This window comes from Nyctereutes procyonoides, unplaced genomic scaffold, assembly GCF_905146905.1.
Source record: "Nyctereutes procyonoides isolate TBG_1078 unplaced genomic scaffold, NYPRO_anot_genome, whole genome shotgun sequence".
Taxonomy (NCBI): Eukaryota; Metazoa; Chordata; class Mammalia; order Carnivora; family Canidae; genus Nyctereutes; species Nyctereutes procyonoides.
The window spans coordinates 70176203-70202614 of NW_026575051.1; the positions used below are offsets into that span (position 1 = coordinate 70176203).

The window sequence follows — 26412 nt, forward strand, 5'->3', positions numbered from 1 at the left end:
CGACAGCAGGTTCCCGCGGGTCTCTGTCAAAGTTGTTTTGATTCAAAAAGCTGGCTGCATCGGGACGACTCCAGCGGACCGGAAAAGTATCTGTCGTAATTACCAGCATTTACTCTCAGGTTGAAAGAAGTTTAGACTATGGTTATATTACCTAAAGTAGATACGGGAGGTGACCCAGTTCACTGACTCCCGGGAGATCCGCCGCCTGCTAAGAACCGCCTACCGGCCTGTCTTCCAACTGAGTTCTCCTGGTTTAGGGTCTGGTTGTTGTTGTTGTTGTTGTTGTTGACTAGTGTTGTCAGTCACACTGCCTGGCCTCCTTTCAGAGCTTCCGCAGGCAGGCACCTCATCCTCAGGCCCCCGTGGGGAACGGGCCCTGGGCACGTCATATTTGATACCAGGCGTCCTCCTCTCCCCGGACATCAGAGGCTGCACACCCTGCTGGACGCCTGGCCCGAAGGCAGTCAGTGGCTGAGGCATGAGCTGGGCACGGAAGCATAACCTGAGCCAAGTCGACGGTGTCTCCTGGGCACTGCAGGTGGGAGGTGCCAAGGGAATAAGGGGGTCAGCGACGGGGCAAGAAGATGCCGGGGTCGGGTTGGGATGGGGCTAGGTCACGAGTGACGTAAAACGATCCGTGAGCTGTGGTTGTGAGTGAGCAGACGCTTCAAGACAGAGAAAGACTCAGAGATTAGAGAGCGAAGAAGCCAGTTCCGAAGAGGAGACAACAGAGGCAAGTGGAGAAGAGGTGGTGCCCCATAGACTGTGGTGAAGACGCACCATTCCCAAAGACTCCAGAGAAATCTTGGGTTAAGACCCACCCTTCTGCTTGGGCTCCGAGGCTTGAGCTTGAACCCCACTCTGGCTCCTCTTTCTGTATCCCTGGGGCCATTCCTTTGTCCTTTATCCCACTTGTATGTCCCCAGTACCTGGACCAGAGAGTTCCTTAGGACGTGGCCTTTCCAGTCTGAGATGGAGAATCAGATTCGTTGCTGCATCCACTTCCCCAGGGCACGGATACAGCCACAGTCGTTCACTTACAAAAAGAAAAAACAAACCCTTCTTCGAGTATATCGTTCAACAATCTTTGAGGTCAGTGCTCGGTAGATAACTCCACAACGGGCACATTGCGAGCTGCCTTAGTAGTACCTGATGTAAACGGTAGGAGGATGGGGGTGTGTGTGTGTGCAATCCCAGTGCACGCTCTTCCCAAGCGGTTGTTTCTGTCCTACCCAGTTACATTAGCATCCGAACTCACACTCAGAACAAGTCTGTTATATGTTACTCTTCTCCTCAAACGCCCCTTCCAGGATTACTGATTTTCTTTGGCCGTCTAACATTCAAGAGCCATGGGACTATCTCTCTCATTGTCGTTCTCTGGCTTTGATCAATTTTTTTTTAAATTGCTGAATATAGCTGTCACTTTTGAGAAATAAAACTGGAAGGACTCCTGTAAAGTGTTCACCATTTCATTCATGTTTATTCTCCTTCGCAGTGTTTTATTAAACAATTAAATTACTGTTAGCAAATGGCAATTGCGGGGCGTAAAATGCAAATGTCTATGATATCAAAGAAGTATATCTTGCTGATAGATTTTAAGTGCTTATTGTCGATCGGTCCTTTTCTTCTAGAAACAAAAAGATAATAAGGGTGCCTATTACGTTCCACTTAGATTAATTAATGCGTTTATTCAAGAAATTCTGGTGGTGTCCTGAGTTAATGATACGGAAAGATGGTGATTTGGGAGCATATGGTCAGGGTGAAAGATAGCTGCCCAGGCACAGAGCGGGCTGAGATTGAATGGCCCAATGTCTGGGAACCATTACTTCTTGTCTCTTTAGAGAGGAAAGCCCTCTTGAGCCACGACTAGTTGAAATCCCTCACATTTCCTTGAGGAAAGGAATAGTTTGGGCATCCGTGAGCTCTCATGTTTTTCTCAGCAATAACCTGAGAAACTCATTCTTCCTTCATGTCTTCCTTGTTTTACCAGTGTCTATTTTTCAAAGATGTTTTAGTTCTTAATTTATTGAAAACTTTTATTAAATACATACTTACGGAGCCATTGGAGCTCCTGATGAGCACGAGAGAACAATCCTTAGCACACAGGCTTTAAAGAATTTCAGTTAGTTTAAAAAAAAAAGTAATATTTCAGCCATTTTGTACACATTTTTCTCCTGGGGTGTTTGAGATATTGAAAATTTCTGTCCCTACCTTCTGATATTTCTAGAGACTACCAGGGTGGGAACAACTGTCTCTGTGTTCTTTCAGATTTCTCAGGGTGGACTTGGTATCAAATATGCAGGCCCACAGTCAGCTCCGGTGTGGGATGGTAGTAATGTGGTCGTTACATCTTAGATCTTCGTGTCCTTTCTTGCTCGTGGAATCTTGACTTGATTAGTTCTTCTCCAGGGCACATTGTTCCAGCAGAGGCTGACCTCTCATCAGCTCCAAGGAAGTTGGAAAAAAAATTAATCAAAGCCAGAGAACGATAATGAGCGGTAGTTCCATGGATCTTGAATGTTAGACGGCCAAAGAAAAGACGTAATCCTGGAAGGGGTGTTGGAGGAGAAGAGTAACATATTACAGACCTGTTCTGAGTGTGAGTTCGGACGCTAATGTAACTGGCTGGGACAGAAACAACTTCAACTTGTGTGAAATTTAAGAAACAGTGCAAAGGACTATAAGGGAATGAAGTGAAACAATAGGGAAAATCAGAGAGGAAGATAAACCATGGAAGTCTCTTAACTCTGGGGAAAAAACTGAGGATTGCAGAGGGAAGGTAGGTGGAGGGATGGGTTACTGGGTGACAGGCATTAAGGAGGGCACACGGTATGATGAGCACTGGCTGTTATACACGACTAATGAATTACTGAAAACTACATCTGAAACTAATGATGTATAGTAGATGTTGCAAAATCGATTTAAAATTTTAAAAAATTCTAAAAAGAAATTAGCTTAGGCCTCATCCCCCTTTGGTTTTTTTTTTCTTTTTAAATATTTTAAAGTTCATTTACTTGTTTTTAGTAATCTCTGTAGTTAATGTGGGGCTTGAGGCCACCACCATGAGATCAAGAGTCACACACACGCTTCTGACTGAGCCAGCCAGATGCCCCCGCCCCACTGTGCTTTTAAATGATTTGGCATGTTTGCTACCTGCCTCTATCAAGGAGAAATGAGGGGAAGCCTGCCAACTTAGACCAATCATGGTAAGTTAGCAACAGAGGTCGGCCTAGCAAGAGGCTAATAGGGAAACTTTATGGAATTCTTTCTTCGTTCTTAAAATAAAATGGAAAGAAGAGAAGATATTTTTCTTTCTCCTCGTCTTGCTTATGGGGGTTCTATATAATGATCTGATAGCTGGAGCTGCTGCAGTCATTTTGTGACCATAGGGGGACTGCTAACACATTGGCAACTGGCAGGCTGGACGGATGGAAGGAATCTTGGCCCTGACTGATCATTTATTAAGCAACTTTATTAACTCATTCTGGAACTTCTCTGCCTCTGGATTTTTTTTTTTTGTATGATGCATCTTAAGTTCCTTGTAGCTGCATTTTTCTAGATATTTCTGTTCCTTGAAGCTGAAAGTACTTCAACTGTTATATAACCGTGATGATAACTTTCAAAATATTAGCAATAAACATACTCATGGAATCTCAGAGTTGGGAGAGGCTTGAAAAATAATATATCCAATTATATAAATTAAAAGTTTGAGGGGGCAACCTATAATTGCCATCAGATGCTGTGACAGTAGACTTGCACTGACACCCCAAGATTATCACAATGACCTAAGAGGAGGTATATTATCTCTAAGGGGTGACCTGTTATGAACTGAATTGTACCACCCCACACCCTCTCCCGCATTTACACATTGAAGCTCTAACGCCAAATGTGATTAGATTTGGAGACCGGACTTCTAAAGAGATCATTGCAGTTAAATAAGGTCATCAAGATGGGGCCTGAACCCGATATGACTGGTGTCCTTACAAGAAAAGGAAGAGACACCATGGATGCACATGCAGAGGAATGCCCAGTGAGGACGCACAAGAAGGTGGCCATCTACAAGCTTAAGAAAGAGGCCTCCTCAGACCCGCCGTCATGTCGATGTTGGACTTCTAGACTCTAGAACTGTGAAAAAATTAATTTCTGTTGTTTAAGCCACTTGGTCTGCAGCGTATTATTATGAGAGCCCCAGCAAACTAATATAAGATCCAAACAAGATTGCTTTAGATAAAAGGCACCTTTATTATCCCATATGACATAGACAGTTCTAGACTTAGGACATTTCCAAGGCTGACTAATTAACAGCTCAGTAATGTGAACAAAGACCCGAGCTCTTTCCATTTTCCAATTCTGTCATCTTCAGCAACCTGACTTTTAACCCCTAGGGTGTCCACGCCCAGATGCAAGAGAGCTGTATCAGCTCCCGTGCTGCGTCCACTCACAGCTCTTTAAGAAGCAGAAAACCAGCTTCTCCTCATGCAAATCTGTTTGGGTGAAGAAGCTTCTCCAGAGCTCCCCCCTCCCCATAGTCCTTTGGTCATGTCCTGTTAGTCAGAATTGTGTCATGGGCTTTTGCCTAAGTAACCCCTTCAAGGAGAATGGGGTCACTGTGATGGCTTTAGATCCACTGTGAATCTCTCCTGGGGGGGCGGGAGGGGGCTCAGCCTCCCCCGAAGCATGTGGCTCCTTGGTGTCTGCTAGCTACGAATTATGGGATGGGAACAGGGGACAAGTCTTGGACAACAACCAACAAGGTCCCTGTTGTGTGTGTGTTCCATTTCCCATTTTGATCCCAAGTACTCGCCCGACACATCATGTGGTTTGTAAACTTGCCAGGGCAGGGAGGACCACAAGGGACACCCCCTAGGCTTCCCCAGCTCTCCTTGACCTTATTCCACGCTTACTAAGCAGCTTTCTCATGATTGATTAGGCTACCTAACTACCTGGATGTCTGGTAGGAAGTGTCCTGGGTAGCGGCTGATGTAATCCGTGGAGGAGAGGGGTGTATCACATGTTATAAATTAATAGCTTCATGCTCTGACCTCACATCACAGTCCTAGGTGTAACATGATGGTAAATACTTTGTTCTTGTGTGCTGGGCACTCCAGGAGATGCGAGATATTCAGAAATGAAGAGGATGCTGCTCCGAGGGCTTCTCTCGGTTGGAAGCTCACAGTCCCGGAGGTGGCTGTTGGGGTCACCTTTGAGGGAGCACATGCCAGACACGGGGTCAAGTGCTCTCCAGGTTGCATGGCTGTGCTCACTGTCGCTTTCTGATTTCATTACCTAGGATTCCTCTCCTCACTCCTTCTGCTCCTGCCACTCTGGTCCATGAACTCTCAAAGTAACACTTTTGGGAGTAATTTCTAACCTGGAATACGTTTCCCCCAGGGATCCTTGTGGCTAATTCTCTTCTCCCTTTTCAAAAATTGGCTCACAGGTTACCTTCACAGAATGGCTATGGAAGCTTCCAGTGTCCCGACGCTTCCCATCGCCCTTCCCTGCCTAGCCGATGTGACCACAGGTCATGCTGTGTACTTCACACATGGCTTTTATTTATTGCCAGTCTTCCCCTACCAGAATATGAGGTCCTCCAGGGCAGGGATTTCTATTTCCCTAATGTCTACAGTAGCACCTGACACATAGTGGGATCCCCAAAAAACACATTTATTAATAAATGAATCATCTCCAATACATAGAATTGTTACTCATACGGATTGCTCTTGATTACAGAGCTAGGACACAGTGGAGCTAAGACTTGATTCCAAGGCTTTCCAATAGTAGAGCACACCTGAAATGCCCCATATCCTTTTGAGTCCATAAATCTGCAAAGACACGTAGCAGACCCTGGCTCATGGTAACCCTTGGAGACCCGGCTTCCACGGAGACCTCACGGAGGTAGAAATCACACCAGCGAGGTGAAGAGGGAACATTTAATATGAAGGATTGTAAACTTGCAAAAGGTAATCAACTAAAAGGTGTAAAAAGGGCCCCCAAGAGGTAGAGAAGCACTAAGTAGAGAACACACCGCTTCCCCTAGGCTGAGAGAGAGAGCCCAAGAAGGCACTTCCAGGCACAAAGGAGCAGCTCCCCTGTCACCTGTGCCGAGATTCAGAGCCTGTGAGTGGCTCCCTGGCACCCCCCAGTCTTGCCGGAGGTGGCTGAGGCTGCCCACTGGTTACCGCACGTGCCAAGTGGGCTGATGGCCTAGTGGAAACCTCACACCAGGAATGAAGTAAGGAAGATCTCTGCCTCCCGTTCTGGCCCTTGCGGAGCCCCTCTAGTACCCTCTGTTGGCAGAGCGGCCATGGTCTAGCCCACAGAGGAGAAGGGTTCACAGGGACCTGCTCCAGCATCATGACGCAGCAAAGAAGGACGCACCGGGAACCATGAGGCGATCCACGAGTGACCGGCCCGCCAGCCAAAGATTGCCCAAGAGGCGGTGGGGGGCAGCCCTGGCCCTACCGTCTCTCCTCTCCACAGCGTGGGAAGTTCATGGTCTATGACCTGCCTTAGCCGCTCGTGTACATTTTCTTCCCACATAAGTTGAGGAACGGATTTTGCGGTCCTTGTCGGTCCGCTCAGGATTTTCATGTCATCAGGTGGGGAGGCAGATGATTCGGCTGAGGAAAGCAAGATTTTGGTGAATACAGCCTACCCCTGTTTTCTTCCACAATTAATGTCTTGTCGGTCTCATCGTGCACTTGAAGGAAGGACTGGAGAGCTCCCATTTCTGCTGCTCACACCGCCGCGCCCTCTGTGACCCTCTAGGCCCTGGGATTCATGGGTGGGCCCAGCGTATCCCTGTATCTCCTGTCGGAAAATAGAGACTGTTTCCCTCTGTGTGTGGACATACAGAGACTTGTGCTTCCCTCCTGGAGAGGGCTAGAAAACCTGCCTGAAACTCCTCAGTATTCTTTTAAGGAATATCAGTTTATTAAAGCTTTCCGTTCCTCAGCTCTGCGGGTCTTTCGCCTGAAAATATCGTGCCATGCTTCCTCCACGACGGTGGTTTCCTCGTGCTCAGGGTAAGGGTTCAGGATGTCATTTCCACGTCTGCTCCTCGTAGGCAGGCCGTTCATGATCTTGCTGCCTGGGCATCAACGTAACCTTTTCGAAAACAGCAGAGCTTGTTTCAGGGGAGAGGTGAAGTCCATGAAAGACAACAGCCTCTCGCAGAGTCGGAGTTGGACTACAGTTTGGCTCAGACGGTCTTCTCATTGGTTTGGGGTTTTGGTCCATTGAAGGAAAGCTCTGATTACATCTTACAGCAGGCCCCTAGGCAAAAAATGTGCTTTATCTGCACAATGACGGTGGTTCCCTTTCCTTTGACCATGTCCCTGAAAGACACTGTACGCTAGGGAGCAGATGCACCCTCCGGGGCGCCCCATCCTCCCACCTGCATCAGAGCACTTTGTACACCACAGAACCGCGAGGGAGGACGCTCGGGTGCCCTGTCTGATGTTCACGTATCCACTTCAGTACCTTCAGCAACAGCCTTGGATTTTGCAAACCCCAGGGTGGTCTCTGTATTAAGCACTTACAGACTCCAGATCCCAAAGTGAGGTGACACCCCCAGAAATCCCTGCCCTATGCAGGGAAGGCCAGGTCTTTTGACTTTTTTGTTTTTTATTTTTTTGTTTTTTTTTGTTTTTTTTTTGGTCTTTTGACTTTAAAAGCTAGTTGAGGAATAAGAAGGGAAACCATAGCCCGCGAACGTCGCAGTGCCCGTTAGAAGGAAAGCAGGCTTGCTAGTGTCTGTGATTTGTTATCTGAAATAGTCTTAGAATGAGCCCCCTCAAAAAAAATGAGGGGAGAGGAGGTAAATAACTTGGATTTTTAAAACCATATTCCTGTGAGCCTGGGGTTTGAGGAGGGCACACTGAAATGTTTCCTGCATGCATCCATATCACTAAAAATCATTATATTGATTCCTAAGAATCGCCTTTTCCATGGACTTTCTCTTGTCCAGCAGTGGGATTTTTGCAGCCATCCTCTGCAACAGGGCTCTGCCCTCCACTCCTGCCCCAGCTTCTCGTGCCGGCACCTTCCCAAAAGGAACCCTCTCAGCAGACAGTGATGGTCTACAAATGACTAAATTCATCAGACTTGTATAAAAAAAAAAAGTTACTGGTTCTCAAACTTCAGAGTGTAGCACAATCATCTGGAAGGATTTGAAAGCACAGATGGTTGGGCCTTACTCCTAGAGTTTCTAATTCAGTCGCTTGCGCTACACAGAAGGCATATTCTAGAAACTTCCGCCATAGCTCCCTTACTGTAATGTTGGCAGTAGTGGAGCAACCTGGGTGAGGTGTGGGTGCAGTGGTGCTGTGGGAAGATTCTACACCATATTTCAAAGACTAGATGCTAAATAAGGTTTCTCTGCAGCAGCGCTATTGATATTTGGAGCCAAGTAATTCTTTGTTGTGGGGGCTGTTCTCTGTCCCGTGCCTTCAGGATATCTAGCGCCATCCCCGGCCTCTATCCACTCGTTGCCCTCGTCCCCTCTCTGACTTCTCCCCACAAGCCCCCACCTCAGGCTGTGACAACCCCAAATTCCTTCAGACATTGCCAACTGTCCTGTGGGGGAAAAAATCATTCCCAGTTGAGAAACACTGTGCTAGATTCATCACTTCTTAGCTGTGTGATTTTGGGCTAATTAGGAAATCTCTGTATTTTGGTGTTATCCGTCCAATGGGTATAATGACCCATCTTGAAAGGCCGCCATATAGCTTATATAAGCTACTGTGTATGAAGTGCCTCGCTGACCCAGGCTCGGTTGGCTTTGCCCTGAAACTCAGTATTCTCCTGGCTTCTAAACCCTAGACAATTAAGTTGCTTCATTTTCCTTTTTCTCCTTTTCCTTGACGTCCGTTGCCTTCAGCCCGCTAATCCTCATGTTCTCCAAGGATCGTTTTTAATGACTCCCGTGGTTATTTTTGTGTAAGTGACTATAAAATCTAAATCTCTAGGCCCCATCTCTTTCAAGATCCAATTGTGTGTCAGCAATGGCCTGTTGGATATTTGGACTTTGATATTTTCTTGCTGTTACCTCAAATTCAACATGTGTAAAATGATTCATTCTATTCTTTTTTTCTTTCTGATTTCCTACTTAAATGAAAGGCATCGTTCCTTTTTTTTTTTTTTAAAGATTTTTTATTTATTTATTTGAGAGAGAGCACCTGTATGAGTAGGGGGGAGGGCAGCAGGAAAGGGACAAGCAGAATCCCCACTGAGCGTGGAGCCCACCTTGGGGCTCGATCCCAGGACCCTAAGATCATGACCTGAGCAGAAGTCAGACACTCAATGGACTTGAGCCACCCAGGTGCCCCAAGGTTTTGACTTGAAAAACAAAACTGCATATTAAAATCAATAAGTATTTTAATTAAATATCTGCAAAACCTAACATGTTATCAACTAATCTAATGCAAGTCAACTTTTAGACAAGTAGGTATAGATTATATTTAATGTGGGATTTGGGTTCACTTGGATATGTTTGATAGAAGATGGGGTTGGGTCGCCAAATTCTGTGCCTCGGCCCTAGGGACTTAGGAGAGTCTTGAACTTCTCCTTCTGGAGAAGTTGGTGGTTCAGGTTGTAATGGGAAATGTTCTCATTTTAAATGTTGGCGACTGATTTAATTTGAGTTTTTTAAAAAGTATGTAGGCATTTGTGACGCTATGGGTAGACCTTGAAGGTGCCACGCTAAGGGAGAGAAATCGGAGAGGGAACGGTAAATACTGTATGACCTCACTTCTATGTGGAAGCTCAAAAAAGCTGAACTCATAAAAACAGAATAGAATGGCGATTGCCAAGGGCTAGGGGTCGGGGAATTGGGGAGATTTCGGTCAAAGGGTACAAACCTGCAACCAGAAGATGAGTAAGGTCTGGAGAGCTGACGCACAGTGTAGTGATGGTCGTCAACACTATCATAGACTTCAACGTCGCTAAGAGACTAGGTCATACGTGTTCTCCTCACAAAAAAGGGGTGATAATTATGTGACGTGCTAGAGATGTTACCTACCGCTGCTACGGTGGTAATCACACCGCAGTAGGTAAAGGTGCCAAATCACTTTGGACGTCTTAAACCTACACAGTATTATGTGCCAATTATATCTCAATTAAAAAAAATAGTACAGTACGTAGGCTAAATAGAACCTGCTGTGGGCCAGGCTGGGCCCTTGGGCTACGAGGGGATGAATTTGGTTTGATTGGCTTGGATTAGCGAAACAGTCTTAACTTGATTTTTCGACCCTCATTCTTTTGGCCCATCTTGCTCACCGATCTCCCTTCGAACTTTCTAAGTCATCAATCCATTTATCTGCAGATTAAGCACAAATCGCTAGCCCTGACTTTCAAAAAAGCTACATCATCATTTTGCTCTAAGTTATCTTTCCAACTTAATTTTTCATTGCACCTGCTACAGGAATTCTGCACTGTATTCAGACTGGACGAGCCAGGTGAGTTACAACCCTTAGGTTTTTGCTGACACATTTTCCTTACCCTGGATGTCTGGGTTGCTCTTCTCCATTTATTTAATTCTTCCAGGACTTTCTAACTTGCTTCATGTCTGCATTCTCTGTAAATTCTTCCTTGACCTTTCCAAACCAGTGTTACCTCATTCTGTGGCATTTGTTGTCCTTAGCAGTCCCGTGGTAGGTAGTTCACGCCACTTTGTTATTTTAATTCATGTTCCTGTGCCTTTTGGTTTTGTCTCCTCAGTCAATGTTAGTGATGTTGTTGAGTCTGGAGTAGTCTATGCTGCTTCAAAGTCTAGAAAATTAAAAAGTTAACGCATCCATCAAAGAGCCCACTCTCATAAGAAGTAACTTATGTCCTTGAATAATATCATACCGTGACACCAAAATGGAGAGTCCGTACGTAAAAAAGGTCATGAATCCAGCTGCCTGAGACTATTCCTAAAACCAATGGGATTTTGGACCAAATTGGCCAGATGTTCTGCTCAGAATTTAAAAAAAAAATTTTTTTTTAAAGTGAAAGTCTACAACAAGAAATAGAAGGCATTTATTTTTGTTCACAAGCTTCTGTGTACGTACTTTTGGCTGCTCGTGCCTTCTCCAGAAGGCAGCACAGATGAAATATAGCCCCAACGTACCAAGCTTTGTGTTGGGTTGAGTTTTCATTACTCAGTGACGGTTCTTACTTAGTGTCCTATTGGCTATTACATCCTATAATAGGATGGTCCTTAGTCTCATGCTGTCCATCACATTGTAATGGGCTTTAAGGCAAGCTGTAATCTATTATTTATATTTAATAAAAAACGGATCCTCCATACATGACGGGGTCACATGTCAGGTGCTGCCACCCAGACCTTCCAAGCATGGGAGGTTACAGAACCTTTTTATCTGGCATCTGAGGGTTGACGTTGGGCGCTGGCAGTGTCCCCACCAGCGGGCCGCTGACTTTGCCCTTCATGCCCTGTGCTCGGAGTGTGAAATGCTCTCACGCTCCTTGTGGCAATCCAGTTATGATGTCGGCCTTCCCTTTTGGTCTTCCTCAGCTCTGCTATCTTCAAACGGCATCTCGTGTTACCTCTGCCAGTGAGGGTGGCCGTATTTTCCTGCAACCAGGTTAGTTCCCCTCCACGAAGGGAGGCTTTGTCCGTCAGTATTCCCAATTGGTTTCTAAAAATAAAGCCTAATACTTTCTCTAGGACAGAAGTTAAACCAGCCAGTCAATGATCGTCTGGACCTGGGGCATCCCTGGATCTTTAGGATTGTCACTTGATTTCAATTCCTCGAGAATCTCTCCTGAATCTTGACTGATAGGACTCCAATTAAATCACCTTGATGTTCGAAAGTTGTGCTGTAAGTTTGGCCAATCAGGACTTTTTAAAACGAGTCAACGCGAATGTGGACCAGGCGACCAGTGAGTGTTGATGCTTCAGTCTTGTTCATTCTTTTGTTTTATGAGCAAATGAGCCTTGCGAGGAACACAAAGACGGTTTCCACTGCCTGCTCGCAGAAGCTGATGTACTTCTGATCCCCTAAAGAGCAGTTTGAAGTAGGATCAGGGACAAAACATTGAAAGTAGCTAGCTTGTTTATTTCTTTCGTTTTGAGTTAAACATTTTTTCCCCTTTTTCCTTCTCATCCTTGGCCTAATGGTCCATTTCCAAACTGGAGTTAAGTCGCTGTGTGCTCACTCTCATCTTCCACCCATCTGCTCTTTGTCTGCTTGGGGCAAGTTTTCTAAAAACAATTCCATTTTGTCAGTTTCCACCTCATTTAAATACATTCAAAAAGCTGTGAGTTACTGCCCCGAACAGTCTTCCAAACTTTCGAATTAATCTGCCGTTTAAAAACCCTTTCTTCTTCATTTTAACTTTTGCAACTTTTCTTTATCCAAGGATCCTTGAAGTTCCTGAAAACAACTCCAGTAGAGTGCGGCGCTCTACCTCTGACACCTGCCTTCCTTTCGGTCTTGTCCATTTTTAGAAGAAATATTTAATTTCTTGTTTCTTGCCTAAGCTGCGATTTTTTCCAATGTTACTCTAACCAGTTTGCTTAAGGTGGTAATTTGTTCTAATATTCTATTTTTATGGCATATAAAAATAAAAAAAAACATGAGCTTGGGGCAGCAAGTATCCTGATTAATGGAGAACTCTCACTAATTCTCTTTTACCAAAATGGATGCAATCTTCAGGCATATAAATATTTTTTTATGCCAAAGATGTGTGAGGTGTGGGTCCAAAAACAGAGTGCCCTTCTGATAAAAAGAAGAGCCTCTGCATAAACCATAGAATACACTGATGCAAACGGCATTGAGGGGTTCTCTGGTTGGCTCAGTCGGTGGATCTTGGGACTCGATCTGAGGGCCTCATGAGTTTGGGCCCTACATTGGGTGCCTAGAGCTTACTTAAGAAAAAAAAAAGGCATTGAGGAAACTGTGTACTTAGAACTGCGCTAGGCACCGCGGAGGTACGATTTACGGCACATTAGCATGCTAGCTGGAGGATAAGACTCTGATGTGGACGCTTAAATGACAATATAAGGCAATAGGTCAAGAGAAGTGACAAGGTACTATTATTGGCGCAAGCAGGTTGTGAGTGTCATTGGGTGAGAAGGGTCAGAGACGTCTCCACGGAAGAGCCAACACTAGAGCAGAGTTTTGTGTGATGGGAGGATCCAGACAAAGGGCAAGGAGGAGGGCATCTTGGATGGGGACGGTAGTGGGACCGAGGCTAGCGGGCAAGAAGCAGAAGATGTGGCGGGTCCTAATGAGCACCAGCGTCAATGAGGAATGGGATCTCATTTTGGAGAGGCATTTGGGGCCAAATTACGGAGGGCCTTGATGGAGAACCTAAGGAATCTGGAGCTTGTCTTTAGACCAGTAAAATGCTATTGGAGAAATTATTAATCTCCTTGTATTTCTGTTTACTATAAAGTCAGGAGAAGAATACTTCCTACTGCGGAGGATTATTGTGAGAAATAATTGAATTCAAGATTTAAAATTATTTTGTTCCTAGGGGCTCCTATTGCAGCTTTACAGTGATGTTGCTCATTACAAAGGAAACACCGTCAGATTCTGTTTTCACGAGAAAAAATAACTCCGACTCCCCAAAATCACAACCATAGCAAATGTTGTGAATCGGTTGAAAACAGTGGCCGAAATGTTATCGGACACTCCTCTTTAGGTTCACCGTGTAAGACGTCGGCTTGATTAAAAAAGAATTCGTTCTGTGAGCTGGAATTAGGGAAGAGAAAGGAAAATGAGAGGAGAGCCTGAGGTGATTCCCACTGTTTCTGGAAGGACTTCTTGCCAGGAAACCGGGGCTGCCCTCCTCCTCTGGAGGACTGCCACGCCGGTCAAGCTCGGCCTCACTCGCTCGTCTTATCCAGCTTACCGGGACTCTCTGAGACCAAACTGACTCCGCGCCAGTGACCCTACACACACACCCGTGTTCACAAACCCGGTGAATTCAGTGGACCTCGGCGTCTGTGGAGCACCATCGGCTCTCTTAAAGAATAAAACACTTTATTCATTTTTTAAAAAAGATTATTTATTTGAGAGAGAGAGAACGAGCAGGGGGGAGGAATAGAGGGACAGGGAGAAGCAGGCTCCCCGCTGAGCAGGGGACCCCCCCCCCGACGTGGGGCTCGATCCCCGGACCCTGAGATCATGACCTGAGCTGAGGGCAGACGCCTAACTGACTGAGCCACCCGGGCGCCCCAAGAATAAGACGCCGTAAAATCAAATGTTTGCAACCGGAGTGACGGTGTCGTATAATAGAATACACGCATTTGGCGGGTGGAGGCCACATCACCATGGTTCGGCTGTGGGACCCCAAGCGAGTTTTTCGACCTTTCTAGAGATCCTCTTATTCATCAGAGAAATCGTGACTACTTCAGAAGATCACAGTGAGGATCGGTGAAAGCACGCGTCTCAAATAGCAATGTTGGCACCCGGCAGACAGGAAGTGATCCGGAGCGGCGCGCTGCAGGTGGCCCGGACCAGCTCTCAGGAGCTGACTGATAAATCATTAGAAATTTCGAGAGCCGGTTGTCAAACACAGGCAATATTGACTTAAAACTAAATAAGCTCTATTAAAAACAACTGTATACTCCAAACATGACACTTCCTAGTCATTTTATTATATTTTGTTCTATCTCCGCTCTTAGGCTACTCACATCTACTGTAGCTGTAGGATGGAAATACCAGTTAACGGTGTCCCATCGCACATTTCTTCCCAACTCCGCGTTCAAGGACTACTTGGTAGTAACTTGAAGCCTTTTTTTTTTTTTTAAGATTTTATTTATTCATGAGAGACACAGAGAGAGGCGGAGACATAGGCAGAGGGAGAAGCAGTCTTCCTGTGGGAAGCCTGATGCCGGACCCAATCCCAGGACTCTGGGATAACGACCTGGTCCAAAGGCAGATGCTCAACCACTGAGTCACCCAGGCGTCCCTACTCGAAGTCTTGGTACCACAGATACTGGCAAAAGCCACAGATCAGGGCTTCGCGTCCCCTCCTCCACCCTTCTCCAGAGAGCTGGTTGTTGAACATTTCCCAACACACCACTGGTGACAAAATCCCATTAGTTTTCTTCCCTTTTACGTACGTCAAGCGTCTGGCAGAGTGCATGCCTGGTACACAGAATGTGCTGGTAAAGTAGAAGTCTTCCTGGGCTGTTTTTTTTTTTTTTTTAAAGACTTATTTATTTATTAGAGAGCGAGCGAGCGAGAGAGAGAGCGCGCACGCGCACACACGGGCACGAGTGGGGCAGGTGCAGAGGGAGAGAAGCTTCAAGGAGACTCCAGCGGGCGCCAAGCCCAGCCCGGGACTCTGTCCCACCACCCATGAGCTCGCGACCTGAGCCAGAGCTGAAAGTCGGACTCGGAACTGAATGAGCCACCCAGGCTCCCGAGTCCTCAGTGCTCTTGACCACGCTGATTAGACGGAGACGAGGAAGGAATCAGAGACGTCATCTCATCAAGTCCCGAGGCGACCGGGCCGGGGCCCTTAGGAGCCCAGGGCGACCTCTGGGGCTCACCTGAGTCCCACCGAGGCCTCGTTCGCTCCGTGCTGGGCTCCCGGTGGGGCTCACTCACCCCGGGCCTCCCTGTCCTTGGCGGACACGTGGCAGCACCGCCCGGGTGGCCCTGTCTCGGGCCCCTGAGCCCCTACAGTCGGGCCTGCCACCCAGCCCCCTGGCCGGGTCTCCGGATTCACCTGCCTCACTGGCCCGGGGCCTGCTGTCACCCCCTCCCGGACTCACCTCCGGGGCCGCACATGCTGGGGCCCAGGCTCAGCCCTTGTCCAGCTACCAACGCCCACGGTCGGCCTCCGCCTCCGCCCGGGGCCTGTGGGCAAGCCCGCCTCTGGCTCGCGCATCCTGGCGGCCTTCTCTGTCTTTCCGTGGTTGGTGGAGGCGGCGAAGATCCTGGGGCAAAATCTGAAAAAGGTAAAACTACGAAGGGAAACTAGCTCCACCGCCCATTAGCGCGGGCCGAGGGGCCTGTACAGGGAGAGACGTGGGTGCTGAGTCCTTGGAGAAGCGGGCAGCCGGCACCGGGCCCCCGACCATTCGAGGCCAAGCTGCGATGCCCTGGGACCCCCTCCAATGCGGAAACCCGCAGACTTTTCCACTGAGCCCAGGTGCAGGTGTGTTTCTACCCGACTTCCCAAGGCCATAGGGTCCGTATGCCCTATAGACGAACAGGGGTCAGTACACCCAGGCCCGCGGATCCCATCTGGCGGGCCGCCGGCTGTTTTCCTGGGTGAAGTCTAACTGCACGGTCCCCAGTCCCGGCTCGTCCCCTGGTTGTCCCCTTGTTGTCTCGGGCTGCCTTGGGGACTAGGCGAGCAGCTGCCACCGAGGCGGCGTGGGCCACAAAGCCTGCAGAACTTACTACCCACGCGTTCGGGGAAAATGTGCTGATGCCCGAGCTGGCACTGAAGACGGGGTGAGCTCCTGAGGCCTTTCTGCAACGACTCCAAGCCTGATGGGTCAGCGGGATAGGGACGGCGAAGGGCGAGAGCTGCGGACCCCAAGCCCGGGACGCCCTTCCGAGCCCCGCGGCCGCGGCCTGGAGCGCCCTGGCCTGGCCTCCTTCGGGGTCCCCGCGGCCTGGGGCCTTGGAGGCCGGCGCGCCCCGGGGGGGGTGCAGGTGAGCCCCACCGACGCCCTCGGGGGGGGGGGTCCGGGCGGGCTCCGCGGTCCCAGGGCCTCCGGGGCAGCCGGGACGGGCCGCTCGGTGTGCGCCGCCGTGACCCCCGCGGGCCCACTGGGTCGGGGGAGGGCCCCGCGCTCTGCTGTTGGCCTGGGGCGTGCGCGGCTCCCGGTGCGCGGCTCCCGGTGCGGGGCTCCCGGTGCGCGGCTCCCGGTGCGGGGCTCCCGGTGCGCGACCCGGCGTCACCCCGGGGACCTCCCCGAGCGGGGCTCACGGCCGCCGCCTGCCCCGGTGGGTGCCCCACCCCGCCCCGCCCCGCCCCGCTCCTCCCTCCTCCCTCCTCCCTCCTGCCCGCGCGGCACGTGGCCTCAGCGCCCCGATCCCCGCCGAGCACACGGTGGGGGCGGCCGCTGGGGCTCGGGCTCGGCTCGGGCGCGGGCTCGGGGCTGGCTCAGCGCCTGCGCGGTGCGCCCGGGTCCCCGCGCCTGGTGCCGGCGGCGCCCACCGCGAGCCTCGGCGGCTTCCGCGAGCCGGAAACGCGGCAGGACGGGCTCCGCGGACAGGGCGGCGGGGCGGGGCGGGGCGGGGCCGTGCGGGGCCGTGCGTGGGGGCGCCGGGCCCCCCCCAACCCTCCCCCCCGCGCCTCCCCGTCGGGGCTTCCGGCCGCTCTGACCGCGGGGCGGCGGCGCGACTGTGGCACCTGCCGAGGGGCCTGAGCTCGCCCTTGGGAGACTCCTGCGAGGGACCCGGCTGCGCCCGCCGGCGTCGGGGCTGCGGGGGGGGGGGGGGGCGAGGCCAGGCCGCTTTCTCGGCGATGGTCAGGCTGCACAAGAACACACGCGCACACGTGCACACACACGGATGCACACACACATGCACCCCGCACCCCCCCACGCGCACACATGCACGCGCACACGTGCACACACGCACACCCACACATGCACACACACCCATACACATGCACAGCCACACATACGCACACACATGCACCCCGCACCCCCCCACATACACACACGCACACCCACATGGATGCACACATGCACACTCACGCGCGCACACATGCACACACACGTGCACATGCATGCACACATGCACGCCACATATGCACACACGCACACCCACACACATGCGCACCCACACATGTACACACCCACACACGCGCACAATGCAGCACACGCACACCCACGTGCACACATGCATGCACCCACGTGCACACCCACACACGTGCGCACACACATGCACACCCACACATGCATGCACACACGCTCACGCATGCACACACGCGCACACCCACACACGCACACACGTGCACGCAAGAATCAGCAGAACCAGAAGCAACTTATTTTAACTGACTTTCGCATTCCCCCCCTCCCCCCCACCTGGAAATAGCTTTTTGTTATTTCATGGTTTTCTGCTGAAAGATGTCTCGGGTGGGAAACTCTCCAGCAGCTCCCCGGGTGTCAGAAACGTTCAAAGAGGAGGGCGAGCATGCTCTGAAAGCGGAATTAAAATCCTTCCCTCCTCCGAATGCCCTTCCCAGCCTCGGGTCTGGGCTTTTCAGTTGGGCTTTTGAAGTTTCTTTCGAGCTTAATTCCTCTCGGAGTGTGACCACCTCACTAGAGAAATTACGTTTTTCAAAGGGAATATGGAAACCGCAGCCTTCCCGCACTTGCCCCCGGTTAGCATCTGCTCCCCGGGGTGCGTTCCCGTGCTGGCCTGGGAGCCCACGCTCTTGCTTCCCAGACAGATGGACGAGGGCGGGCGATGCGGGCAGGCTAGAGGGCTCCGCTCCACCCCACCGTCCCGTTGGGAAGGGGGTAGGTCCCGACGCATGGGGCTCTGCTTCTCAGAGTCCCGGGGCCTACCCCCGTTTTCTGAGGTTTGGGTGTACGAGAGCCATGAGGTATGTCAAATCATGATGCGTGCCGGAGTTCTTAGGGACCGGCCTCTCATCTCGTTTGGAGGCAATGGCCCTCGTCTGGCTTTGACCTCTTTGCCAGCGTGAGGCTGGGAGCCAGTGGCCCTTCTTGTTCCTCGTGATGCTGGTGAGGAGCCCTGCCCTGAACGCGTATATCTAGGAGCACCCGTGTTTGGTGGTCCCTGCGTGGCCTTGGGGCATCAGAAGCTACTTTTCAGCAAACAATGGTCCTTTGGTGTTCTTGATATTATTTAAATACATTTTTTCATTCACAACTTTCAAAAAAATCATTTGTTATGGCGTAAAGCGTGTCTCGGGCCTGCATGGGACGGGAGGCGTAGATGACGTAATCCTTGTCCTAAGTTGCTTATTGACCCAGGAGAAGCATCCAGCAAAGTGGCTGTGGCGCCGCGAGACGGCCGTACCTGACAGGTGCACCGTGGTGCAGGCCCGCCCCTGTGGAGCTGATGCTCTGGAGGACTCCGGGCGGGGGGGGGGGGGGGGTGGTTTGAGAGCAGGTCGCCCAGGCTGGGGCCCACGTAGGGCACGAGCCAGCCAAAGAGACTGAAAAATAATTGATTTTATGTGAATATTTTCTAAGTTATTTCTCCAAATGTTTCAGACACCATGTCTGAAGGACAACTTGAAAAGATTAAAGTGGCTTATTTGGAAGATGATCCCCTAATGACCAATACTTGGGCCGATTTAACGGACAGTTCAAAATAAGGGTTTGTGGGGCTGAATTCAGCTGGTTGGTCTGTGTGTGTAAACACCCAGTGGGTGTCCGGTCCCTTTGCAGCCTTTCTCGTGAGGGGGCTCGGGGCGACAAGCCGGGCACCGGGGCAATTATGCTTCTGACCACTCACCTCAAACCCTCTTGTTTTTCGTGATGTTGGAGTCTGGAGTCTTCAGCATAGAATCCCAGAGACATTGGAGGGTCCCAGAGGGGGTTATCAATTCCGTGATCTCAGAGCTGGAGGCGTGGGCCTGTGTACCTGCTAATTTCCCACTAGTTTTGCATTAGCGCCTCAGACCCCACAGGTACGGGTAATAATGCCAGGTAAACGTGTTGTTCTTAAACTTATCTTTAAATTTAATTGTGCTTTCAGAGAAACGTGCTACAGTTCCAAGGTGGAAGCCTCAGGGTGGCGATCAGGCCGAAGTAATGCAGTAGTGCCGCGGGGATGGGACACTTACAGAACCGCCGAGAATCACACACGGGCACACACGCGTCCACGCACACGCACACAGCGGTGGCACGTGTACCACCTCCCGTGTGAGCGCCTCCCGTGCCCTTGAATCAGCACCACATACGTCTTTTTACCATTAAAACTCCTTATCCCAGATGTAGCGTCACTTCGATTAGGTAAATTGTATTCTTGTATCAAAGCCTGTTTGCTTCCAGGTCAGTTGATGCGCTTTTGAAATATTAATTTATTGGGTTTGTCTTTTCTTCACGTCTGTTCACTTTGGCTGGCTGGACTGACTGTGACACCTTCGGAATGTAATTTTTAAAAGGCCGCTGTGCAGATGCGATAGGTGATCGCTAACCAAAGAATGGTTTTGATTAGTCCCGTAACGAACCGTGATCATTAGCTCCTTCCAACAGGCTTACAAGTACAAATATGCCCCTACATATTACAGGTGTACTAAATGTGCGTACATTTTAATTTTAATGCTAATTCATATCTTTATACAGACCCGATACACGTTACTATTCGAGGTTGATTAAGTACAAGAGGGTTGAAATGCAGCCAATAAAGCAAGATTAGCAAGAGATTAGAAACAAATTTTAATTAGAAAATCACCACCTCAAATCCTTGTGGGAAGTAGGCGGACGTAAATAATAAAGAGAACCATTTAGAGACTTCTTGACAAGCAGGCCCGGGCTGCAACTCGGGAGGGCTGCATTCTGGTCACACCTCCGACGCTGCCTTTTTCTAGTGACCTTTAGTGATTGTTTGTTGGATCTTTCAGAGGCTGGGAACATACTAGGTGATCAATAAATGCCTCTGAATTTCATTAATCCCAGGAGAAAGAATCTCAGGTCTTTGTTATCCTCACAGGACAGTTTCTCAGGCCATTTGGAGGAGGCCCTGGGACCTATTTGAAAAAGACCAAATCTCTTGGCTCCCATCTTTGGAGACTTCGGATCTTTTGGGTGGAGGCTAGATTCTATGGACGTGTAAAGATGACCGGAAACATCTCCTCTTTTTAGTGTAAAAACCTTAAAGATATTGAAAACTGTCACATAATCTCTACCTTGTCATAAGCTTATCTGCAAGTTACCATTAAACTGTGTTTTTGTGTTTTTATTTTTATTTTTTAATTTTTTATTTTTTTACCCTTTGAGCTTCGGTGGAAGTGTCCCAGGAGAAATGAGACTTGCCCTGGTTTCTGTCCCCGGGGATGGTCTCCTCTAGGGCGACCCTGCCTGCCCTCGCCTCTGGGGACGTCGTGGGCCCAGCGGTCCTCAGGCCTTCTGTCCGCGGCCCGTGCAGGTGCGGTCACTGCCCAGGCCCGCCAGCCTGGGGGTGGAGGCCCGGACGGTGGCCCTCGGGGGCCTGCGGTTCCCTTCACCCCTGGTGGCTGTTTCCTGCGGCCGCTGTCCCAAGTGACCGTCAAGTTAGAGGCCCCAAATGACACAAAGTTCTTCCCACATCCCCGCAGGCCTAGAAATCCAGCGCAGGCCTCGCTGGGCTGCGGTGCAGGCGCCGGGGCCTCCCGGGGATGCACCCTGCCGTGGGGTCAGCTCGGCCGCCGTGCCCCCGACCCACCGGGAACCTCGGGGGTAATGTGCTTCTTCCCACGAGGGGCCATAGGAGGAACTGGGAAAGGCGCTCCTGGGAGTGCACGTGCGTGTGCCTGCCACGTGTGCAGGGAGGCTCCCTCCACCAGAGCCTTCCCAAATGCTCCTCCTTCGACCTAAATTTCATCCTGGGCCTCTCTACAAGGGAAAGGTTTGCTATGAAAATTGAGAAACAGATGCCAGGGGGCCTCAGGAACCTGCTTAGGAGAACAGACTGTTTTGAAAATCCTTGAGTAACACCAATTTGGAAAAAAAAAAATTGGGCCAATTAAGAGGCTCTTATTTAGTAAAGTGGATGCAATGAGATATTTTCCAGTATATGGTCAGGATCGTTCTGCACGTTACCCATTTGGGAACACGTTGCGGTGAATTTGCTTGAAGGTAGTCTATATTTTCACCTGGTTAGCCCGAATTGCTAAGGTTTTGCTGTTTTTAGCCTTTTTTTAGGGGGAATGTTTTCGGCAGTTTTGTTTTGTTTTGTTTTTTTGCTTACGCTGGAGACCGTTCTCCTGAGTGGAGAATGGCTGCTGAGTGAGCCAAAAGAGTACAAAAGACTTCAGCAGGAAGACACTGCTTATATGATCATTTGAAATTTCTCCATTTCTGGAAAATTCTCAAATTAGGCTTATGAAGGCAATCCAATTTAGCTAACTGCTAATTGGAGAAAGCAAAAGCTTATTGGCAGGGCTGGCACTTGGACTTCCCTTGTCTTTGGCTCCCACCTTCCCTTGGCAGCAGCACAACACCTCCTGGGGCCCAGGTCATGCTCCTCACGTGGCCTTGCGGGCCCTTGAACCAGGTGGGGCCCCCAAACAGTGCCATCGGGGGGCTGTCAGCCCTAGTGGCAAGTAGTGACTGTTCCCACTGGTCCCTCAGCATGGGAGGTGCCAACTCCAAGATCAGATGTGACTCTGATGGCTCACATGCCTTTGCTCTATCATACGTGAGGAAGGACCCTCATGTCTTAGATGTTTCCCATAGGACAGTGTGAAGGGAGTAGGAAAAGTGAGCGCCTTCATCAAATGAGGGCTTCTGTGGGGTGATTTCAGGGGAGTCGGTGATGGACTTGGACTTGGAACTGGCATGTGTATCTATGGGTTTGTAGTCTGTCTGTCTGTCTCTCTCTCTCTGATCCGCTGGGACTCTGGTTCCTGTTCGAATACGTATAATTGGAATTTTTTGGCTTCCAAAATGGTGTCATTTCAGTTTGGGTCCCGCAGAAACATCACCCTTGCTTAAAGTTTTTTTTTTTTTTTTTTCCTCTTTGCAGTCAGGGCTGTTTCACAAAGCCGTATGGTGCCACCAAGCCTCCAGGAGGAATGCAGAGATTTCATGATGTAAAAAGAAATAACTTATTCAAGAGAGCCCTGGTGGAGCTAACGTAATGAGCTGAGGATTTCTCTAGAGATGCGCTGCCTCTTTGATGACAACGGGAAACATTTTTCTAAACAGGGAGGTTGAAAACCTCCAGTGGAAGCATGCTATTAAGTTATAGGGTTTTTACTTCTCTCTGGGCTACTCAGTCAGCAGTGGCTGTGGCTGGTTTTATTTCGGTGAAATGAAACCTGCCCCCAACACGTCCTCCTAAGCCAGGCCTTCTGCTTTAGGTCCCCGTGGGGGAGGCCCTGGGGTCTAAAACAATCCTTAAACTTATTCAGGAAGCAGAACTATTGGCAATCAGAGCTTTTTTTTTTTTTTTTTTTTTTCTGAGTGTGGTGAAGAAATAAATGCTGGCTTATTGAGCTCAAAATAACCAACTGGAAAAGTCAGTATGAGTCAGATAGAGTCTCTGACTAAACTCTGATAATACACACTGTTGGTAGCAGCAGCAAAATTTAAGACACAGTCTGGAATACAAGCTCATCACTGATAAATTTCACTATTTTAAAAACATGTCTCGATTTGTCTCGGAAAACACTGCCGTCTCTCAATTTTATTGGGGGGGGGGTACTCAGGGTGAGGTTTTGAGACATCAGGGTCCCAACGTGGGGGTTTATTTTTACAGTCACTGGTGTAACACTGTATGAGCTGCCACCGCTCTCGAAAGACTTACAATAGAATCAGTGACAGCGGGTGATCGTGCCCTGGAAGGTGGCGTATTCAGAGTCCAGGCTGAGGGCTAGTGGAGAGCAGAGGCCCGAGGAAGTCTAACGCGGCCCCGCTCCTTAGGTTCGATTTCACCCGTGGCTTAGAGGGCCTGGCGTTGAGACCCGCGACCCCCTCCCCAGGTCCTCCCCAGGTCCCGGCGGGGCGAGGTGCTGCGTCGCCTATTCCGTGCTGGGGGATCGGCAGAGGTGGTCACTAAGGCTGCGGCCTGAGAAGCAATATATACCAACACCAGAGGGGAAAGGGCTATTTATTTAGGAAAGTTCACCATCAAATCACTGGACAGGAGAAACAACTCATGGAGAGAACCAACACTTAGCACAAGCAAGAGGGGGAATCCGCTGTACTCTGCTGTGACTTCTCTGGGCACCCTCAGTGTGACGCTGAGCAAAACTCCCTCAGACGTCTTCTAACTGGATCAGCCGCCACGACTGCGAAAAATCCATCTTTTTGTTGTTGTTGTTGACACCTCTCTCCGCGGCTTTCTGAATTATATTTAAGAGCGCGATACAGTGTATCTGATGTTAGCAAGCACCCAATTTAGCATTAATTTCTCTGGATGGAAACACGAGCCATATGTTTATGTCAGTAATAGCAGCACTATGCATTTGATCATTTCTGAGCAGACTGACTTTTTTTTTTTTTTCCATCTCAAAGAGGGAGTTCTGAGAGTTTGTATTCATTTTTGTAGCATCAGCAGCTTTCAGTACAGAGGCCACACAAGTTCCCTAATCTGATTTTATTTAATTTCTCGACTGGTCTGACTCTGATTAGAGGTTCAGATAAAATCGTGATTCTTCTAGGCCTTGATTATGGGAAAGTATTTCTCTCTCCTGGCACAGCAGCCATCGCAAGTAAGTTAATTGTTACGCAGTTGTCGCAGAGTAAGCTAGTGTTCTTTGAAGTGGCTCTATTACTAGATTTCCAGATGGTTGAGGTTTTTTTTTTTTTTGTAATATACTCAACCTCACTTCATGAAAACATTTTCACAAGGGTACAGAAATCCAACGGAGACGCGCATCTTTCCAGGCGCGCTCTTATGCGCATAAACAGCTTCGGTTTGGGGAGCCAGCAAGGGGGGGGGGGGCGTGTAAAACAAAGTGAGTAAAAAAAAAAAAAAAGGTTGCACATAGAGTAATTTTAATCCATTCCATTTTTAAATACCACAATAAATTTAATTTTCACAATAAATTAAATAGCCATATTCAGTTTACAAAATAGAATTACTTAGTGTGAAACCAGTATTTACAACAATATACATTATGTACATGACGTTTCTCTTTGTTGACACAGAACATGGACGTAGAAGGACCTCGACTTTCAGATGTGTGGCTGACATGCTACAAGTGACACCATGGTCTGTACGAGAAAACAATAGTGCAAAATCACCACAGGAACTTTGGAACAATGTCAATTCTATGAGACGAGACATTCTTTTAAATGATAAGAAAATAGCGTTTTCTGTTTTCGCGGCACCAATTCAGTATCTGGATTACAGAGCCGGCCTTCCCTTGGAAGAGAATGCGCGACCGAATCCTCTACTTCCCGGAGCTCCACGGCCGTCCGTACCGTCTTCACGCATAATCTTTTGGCTTAACTCTATGAAAATAGCAGGCACAGATTCTGACTCCAAGGAAGACTAACTCTTGGAGAACAGCTGACGCCACTGTCCCCCCCAAGACCACCACCTTTTCTTTCTGGATATAGCTCCAAAGATGCAACTACTCAGACAGCAAATCATTTTTTCTTTTTTTTTTTTTTTTTTGTGGATTTTCAATAGAAAAAGAATCCATCTTCTATTTGGTCGCCCACGGTGTATGTACAAGTGCACGTGGAAAAATGACTTGGATGGTTGTGTCTAAGAAAAGTGCATGTTTTAAGCTAGAGGGAGACCTTGTGTGCCTCCAGCCACAACACACAGTGTTATGGGGCTTGTCATGTTAGGGCCAGTTCAATGTCCTCCCAGTGATCTGGTAAAATTTTTGATTGAAAGGGTGAAAAAATTTGCGCAATTTGGTAATGACAGAGGGGTCCACCTCCGGATGAATGCGCCCCTTGCTGCCCGCCAGGCACTTATTAAAGATAATGTTAAATCGCAAGCAGTAAAACCCTCTGGTAGCATTGAAATATAAGTTGTATTGACTTATCCTCGGGGGAAGATTTAAGAACTTCTCCACGAGCTGAAGTTCTGGCAGAGGTTCCGTGATGAGGCGATCTCCGTCGACAACGTGGAACTGCTCAATGGGAAAGTATTTTAACCACCTTTCCAGATGTTTGGTGTAGATGCTGGTTCTTACCGCCTTGTACTTGGTGTTCACTTCACAGGTATTAGGGTCTATTGCCAGCTTCTCAAACTTGTAGTAAGTTTTGTTCTTCCTCTCCTTCCCCTCTAGCACCTGAGTGTAATCAGAAATAGCTCTTGTGGTTGGCTCCCTGACAATGATCAACAACTTGATGGATGAGTTCATTTTGTAAATCCTCTCCGGAACCTCCTCCGTGATAAAATACGCGGGGCTCTTTTCGATTGTGATTTGCTGTGGGTAGGAAAAGGGCATCTTTTTCCTGTACCACTCGATGCCCTTGGCATAATTCTCGTCATTGTCAAAAAAGTGGATTTCTTGAGAGGCTTTGACCACAGCGGGATGGAGGTTCAGCATCTCAAGCAGAGCCCTGGTGCCTCCTTTCCTCACCCCAATGATAATGGCCTTGGGCAGCTGCTGGACCAGGTCATGGAGGCGAACCTGGTCCTTGGAAGTATTGCCCTTCCGGAACTCGTGCAGCAGGCCACGCTTGAACTGCAGGGCGCGGAGAGGGAACTCGGCCTGGCTGCGCGCTCCGAATCGGCCTTCGATGGGGCAAATGGGTTGTAGCCTGAAAGCAACAGAGAGAGGCCTTTAGAAGCTCGTGGCAGCTGACTTGTCATTTTTCTGCTTCCCTAGTTGGAG

At 49.1% G+C, this 26412-nt stretch overlaps 2 protein-coding genes across 3 annotated transcripts in view; both read right to left on the minus strand.

The window, feature by feature from the left end:
- Positions 1-219: 219 nt before the first annotated feature.
- On the minus strand, positions 220-18467 carry LOC129512434 (translation initiation factor IF-2-like). The gene is made up of 4 exons (XM_055329635.1): positions 18304-18467; positions 17031-17405; positions 15740-15916; positions 220-532 (listed from the first exon to the last, which is right to left on the minus strand). Exons 1-4 carry the CDS (start codon positions 18465-18467, stop codon positions 220-222), a joined length of 1029 nt encoding a protein of 342 aa, XP_055185610.1.
- Positions 18468-24660: 6193 nt separating this feature from the next.
- The window catches only part of HS3ST5 (heparan sulfate-glucosamine 3-sulfotransferase 5), a 248246-nt gene continuing 246494 nt past the window's right edge, over positions 24661-26412 (minus strand). For both annotated transcript variants that reach the window (XM_055330394.1, XM_055330393.1), the window contains exon 5: positions 24661-26338. In XM_055330394.1, the coding sequence (XP_055186369.1) occupies positions 25408-26338 (931 nt within the window). In that variant the 3' untranslated portion in view covers positions 24661-25407. The remainder of the gene's footprint in view (positions 26339-26412) is intronic.

Excerpts from the sequence above, each read along its gene's own strand:
- LOC129512434 (XM_055329635.1), bottom strand. The coding sequence starts at position 18,467 with ATGCGTCGGGACCTACCCCCTTCCCAACGGGACGGTGGGGTGGAGCGG. Across the intron at positions 15,917-17,030 it reads CCCCAGCGGCCGCCCCCACC|ATTTTGCCCCAGGATCTTCG; the intron begins GTGTGCTCGGCG and ends TACCTTTTTCAG. Across the intron at positions 533-15,739 it reads CAGCATGTGCGGCCCCGGAG|TGCCCAGGAGACACCGTCGA; the intron begins GTGAGTCCGGGA and ends TCCCACCTGCAG.